Below are 5,411 nucleotides of genomic sequence, written 5' to 3' on the forward strand. Positions count from 1 at the left end.
CCTTTTCTCATTCCACTCCATCAGTGAACAGATGGGTGGAAAAAACGCGGTTGATCTAAGAGGAAAACGTATATAGGATTATTCAATTGAAACCTTGACTCTTACTTGATGTACCCTCGTATTTTTATCTTTATCAAAGTTATACGGTTTTGTGGAAGAGGGAAGACGGCTTGTCCTTCGGTTCGAATAGACTTTGCTACTATATGTTCAAAGAGGAACCATCTTTGATATTTTCAACTGGCATCGAGGAACATCTCTCTTCATATAGAACAGACAGTAAATTTTAAAGAAGATAATAATAAAAACAAATTTATGTTAGAGAGAATGGAATATGTTTGCCATGTCGCAGAACTGATTTTTATTTTCATTTTGTTGTTATCATTGAAATTGTAACGAGGAATTGCCCTGCAATTCGAAAATATTTGACACGAGTTTCAACTCAGAATTTTCAAAAATTCTCAGTTGCGTCACACGAGGTGTCTCAAAGAGGTTGAATAAGTTTTATGTGCTTTATGTAACACTCTCTTCGGTTCACCTGAACACACACAGGCATAAGATTTATTATGATGATAATTTATGATCTACCATGATCTAATTCAAAATGCCGAAAATCTCATGTTTCATGTTCACAACACTGTTTATCAAACGACAGTACCAATTGTTAGAGTTTTGTGCTGATCATTAAGGTGTTTGGTTAATTTTGCTGACATTTTCACTAATTTGACATTTTCAGCAATAATATTAAAATACTTCAGTGGAAGATTAGCCGCGATATCACAACAAAGACACGATTTGTGTTCTTAACAGTGTGTATCGATATGAATTCACAGCGCATTTGGCCAGGCAAGCATTATGTTAAAGAGGTAGTTCATTATAAGGGTTAAAACGTCACACGCTCCTTTTGGAAAATCCTTAATATCATCGTAGATGGCAGCAGACATCACTAAACGACATGCAAACTTTTTAGAGCAACATAAACGCCAAGAGAGCAGGAAAAACACGCAAACACAAAATGCACTGAAAATGATTACATAGCTTTGCTTTTATCTTTTGTGTACTCACTTGGTACCATCTTTTCATTTTGATAGCGTGCAGTTTAATCATTTGAACATCATTCGTATCATGTTTTATACATGATAGTATAAACATAGTGCAGCATTTGGTCCAGCGCTAATTGTTTTACTGAAATAAAAAGTCACACAATGCAGTATAATTGCCATTTTTACAGGCAATCATGTGAACACGTGTCTTTAGATAACCAGTAGATCACGTCACATGCTGTGTATTTCATTCAATAAGAGCACAAGACGGATAGATGGGTCAGTGATTTCCTTGTACTTTTAAATTATTACAGTTTTAATGATGACCTCTAATATATACCTGCATTACATTCAACAGCTACATTCTAGCTGCACGTGAATAAATTCCGGATGATATTTATCTAAATATGGTATATGCTGAGAACCAGAAGGGCGTTGTCGCAATTTTAGGGGGTATTGAGTTATGATGTCGCGTTGTAATGCTTGATATCTGCATTGTGGTGTCAATTCTAAATCATTTTAATTTTCAGTAAAAATGCTAAAAATCAAAAACCACAAAGGGCAATATTTTGCCCAATATTTCGAACAGTGCTTATAGATCTACCCACTTTTTATCAAATAAGCATTTTATTTCATAAACATTGATTGTTTTTATTTACTCTCAAATTTTATAACGTGATAGCGCTCTTATGGTTCTCGGCCGATGATGTGACATATTGAATGGTCTTGATTTCAGTGGATTACTCATTTTCATCGTTATACTCACCTTTTTGTCACCTTGCAAAGTATAATGCATTGCTGTTCTCCATTGTTTTTCGTAATTGCACATACTCACATCCGCATCTGGGAATCTACACCCTACAAGCAATGCTTCTATGTAGATTTCACAAGCTGTACTTGACAATTCATCCATGCTTTTGTATTGTGATGTTTATGTTTTATGTATTTGTTGAAATGTGGAGTGTGGAACAATAAAAAACAAACAAAACAAATACTGTATCACATACTTTATGAACCACGCCGCATTATGTAGTTTTACAAATTGATAAAACAATATGATTTGTGTAATGTATGCTTGCAATTTGTTTCACCCACTTATTGGATGGAAATAGATGACAATTGAATTGAATTGAATCAAGTGATTGTTCTAGAGTAATTTCCCTAGTTCATATCTGCGAATGTCGTATGACACAACATACGCTATTGAACAAAGTAGCAATCAGGTTTGTGAATAGGCAGCTCATACTTTCCAACCAAATCAACTAAATGCTCCCTTCAACTGAATGTATGTGAATAAATATTAAGATTTTCAGTACAAAACTAGGTAATGAATATTTCCTTTTTTTATCATTCTGAGAGATTTGAGATTTGAACAAGGGCAATACATAAAATGTGTGATAATCCAATAATATCTTATGAAGATATGACTTTTTGTGTAATGGGTGCAGTGTCTTTGAAAAGATTTTATTTTTTCTATATGATGATAATCTCGCTTAAAAAAAAAGAAATTGATTTCGTCTGTTTTTGCATACAAACCCTACAGAAAGATTAAAAAAAATACGAGAGAGGGAATAAAAGGGATCGTGTGTGTGTGGGTGTGTGTTTTGTGTGTGGGGGTAGGTGGGTAGTTGCGTGTGTGTGTGTGTGTGTGTGTGTGTGTGACTGGCTGCTGTGAAAAGCAGTTGCGCCACAAGACGCGGTTGGTGCATGCTTTCAACAGGCTGACCTCGGCGTTCAATCACTGCTGCGTCTCAGGGAATTGAACCGATTGGAGGGGAAAAAAAATAAAGAATAGGAAGCGTATAGGCTGAGAAGGGTAGACAGAGAGTTAAAGAGAGAAATATATGGAGAGAGAAAGGGTATGGGAGAACTCCAACCGAAGAAAACCAGGAAAAGATAAGGGAGAGAAAAAGAAGACATCCTGTCCTATCGCTGGAAATGGACATGGGGTGAAGGGAGGCAAGCGCCAGCCATGATACCGGAGAAATCCCCCGGTTACCGACTGTTCACACCTCCCTGAGAATATGACGGCAAATTTCAGCAAGCCGATCGCTCTTAGCGAATCCCGCGTAGCTTTACAGTTTCGTCTCCATAGATGGCTCTCCCTTTTTTTTCTCTCTCTGCCATTCTCTATCCCCTTTTTGTTAATGTTCATACCTCCCCCCCCCCCCACAATTTCTTTCTCTTCCCCTTTCTTTCTATTTCTCTCTGTCTGTGTCTGTATTTCACTCCATATTAAGTGTCACCTTTTCACGTCGCAGTGTCCGGTATGGGAATTATAAAACAGTGAGGCGGGACTGACGAAACCGGACAAATGACACCAATAAATAAAGGGTCTGTATTTTAATGAGTATTAATGCATTGCCCTGTCGAGGGTGCAGTGTGTGCTTTTTTTTTTTTTTTTTTTTTGAGGTTTATAAGCAGCATCTTGTTTGCAGAATTTTCATAGATGTCCCTGTCGTTGAAGGCAAGCTCCAACTTTTGTTTCGGTAGGACCACTAACATTTTGACCTGTGAAGTAGCCACCATTAAAGAACCAGGCAGGAGTTACAGGTGTGTTCGTTGCCTGTCTCCTCGTTTGCTCCGCCTTCTATATCGCGCTTCCTTTGATGTCAGCCGCAGCCGATCCGCCAGAGGGGTAGCCCTTGACCCCCTCTTGCGAGACATCGAAGCCAGGCCCCATCGGGCAGGTGCGTCGCACCGATCCATCAAAAGGTCTCCCTCCGATAACACACCTCTATCACCTTTCCCGAAGAAAACCTGCGATGCCATGTTCGCCACATGGCCTGCTCTCCCTTGCGATCTCTCTCCTAGAGCAGCGGTCGTAATCCCGTCTACTTCAGACGCTCTCCCTTCCCTACCACCATTGACGGCGTCAACGTCATCACCGGCCTTGTGGGACCCAACTGTTACGTCATCCTCTACCCCTGATTCATCTCTGTCTTTGGGCGAAATACCCTCGTGCGCTTATGCCGATGGCGCCTGGAGCGAAGGGTGTGTCTTGGAAAAGGTCCGTAGCGGCCCCCAGTTGGCGATCCCGACAGTCAGACTCCCGGAATACCCCTGGGTGATCGACACGCCCCCCGTCAGATTAGACGAAGTCGAGCAGGATCCGGAAGAAGAAGAAGAAGAAGAGCGAACAACAGGTCGGTTACCACGATCCCACAGCACACATTTCAAACATCAAAACACTATTGTGTGAACATGAGACCACATGATTCACGTGTTTCGCCAACTGATTGTCATGTTAATGTGGTAGAAAGCTCTAAAGATTATAGACTGGTGAACACGTCCCCTGGGATAAAAAAAAAAATATGACACCAAATGTCCACTGTTTATTTTCGTACAACTCCATTCAGATCGTCATCTCATGTCATGACCGATTTATCTTTCGTTTTACTAGTTTAGATCAATTTCATTTGGGTCTTTCAGATAGTCATACTTGTTTATAAAGAAATGAGAGGTCAAGAGATGTCATAAAAAAATAGATGCCCTGCACGTCAATCAATGATTAATAAGCGTGGATCTGATTAGTTGAAACGCATTTACTGTCTTTACTATTAGTATAACACTCAAGCCGGTAAAGTTTGTAACTCTTGTCCTCCTGTGCATTTTTTTTCTCAGGACAGACAGTTCGACATCGTCGAGTGCGGACGGCATTCACGACAACCCAGCTGCTCGAACTCGAGCGCGAGTTCCGCCTCAACCGCTATCTCTGCAGGCCCCGCCGGATCGAAATCGCTGACTTTCTCGAGCTCTCCGAACGCCAGGTCAAGATATGGTTCCAGAACCGACGCATGAAACAGCGGAGATTGGAGATCAAGAGCCCCGGAAGCGGAACAACCAATTCTTCGTCACCCCCTTCCGCTTCGCATCTCGGGCGACCGGGGACCAATACAACGACCAAGAAAATGCAACCAACCAGGAACGCGGGTAAAGTGAGAAAAAAGTAATGCGCAATAACGAAGGATCCAATTGGACGAAAGTGTGCCCACTCATCAGTCTCCGACTCGACTGACCTTGGATACACCTCTGAGCAAACTAGAAAAGTGGACAAAAAAGGGTGAGTCCGGTGGGTTGACCCAGTAGCACTGTGATTTTTTTATCGAGACCGACTTTCTACGCGGAACGCTGAATGATAACAAAAAGCCAGATGTTTGGCTTCTGGACAGGCAGGTGGTTTGCGAAAACTTCGGTTCGTAAAACGGAACTCCCGATTCCATCATAGAACAACACGTAGAGATTAATCTTTGTATATCGTATATTCCATATAGTATGTTTGGTGTACTATTTTCCCCCGTGGAGTATTGTTATTTCATAGATGTGTTTTTGTCCCTTTTTTGCCAACTCTTTTGACTTGAATGACATCAA

General features: G+C 40.8%; 1 protein-coding gene across 1 annotated transcript; it reads left to right on the plus strand.

Moving 5' to 3' along the window:
• Positions 1-3,810: 3,810 nt before the first annotated feature.
• Positions 3,811-4,993, plus strand: LOC140238366 (uncharacterized). Its single transcript, XM_072318299.1, has 2 exons — positions 3,811-4,186; positions 4,665-4,993. The coding sequence occupies exons 1-2, from the start codon at positions 3,811-3,813 to the stop codon at positions 4,991-4,993; spliced, it is 705 nt and encodes a 234-aa protein (XP_072174400.1).
• The last annotated feature ends 418 nt before the right edge of the window (positions 4,994-5,411 follow it).

The sequence above is a fragment of the Diadema setosum genome, chromosome 14 (genome assembly GCF_964275005.1).
Source record: "Diadema setosum chromosome 14, eeDiaSeto1, whole genome shotgun sequence".
Taxonomy (NCBI): domain Eukaryota; kingdom Metazoa; phylum Echinodermata; class Echinoidea; order Diadematoida; family Diadematidae; genus Diadema; species Diadema setosum.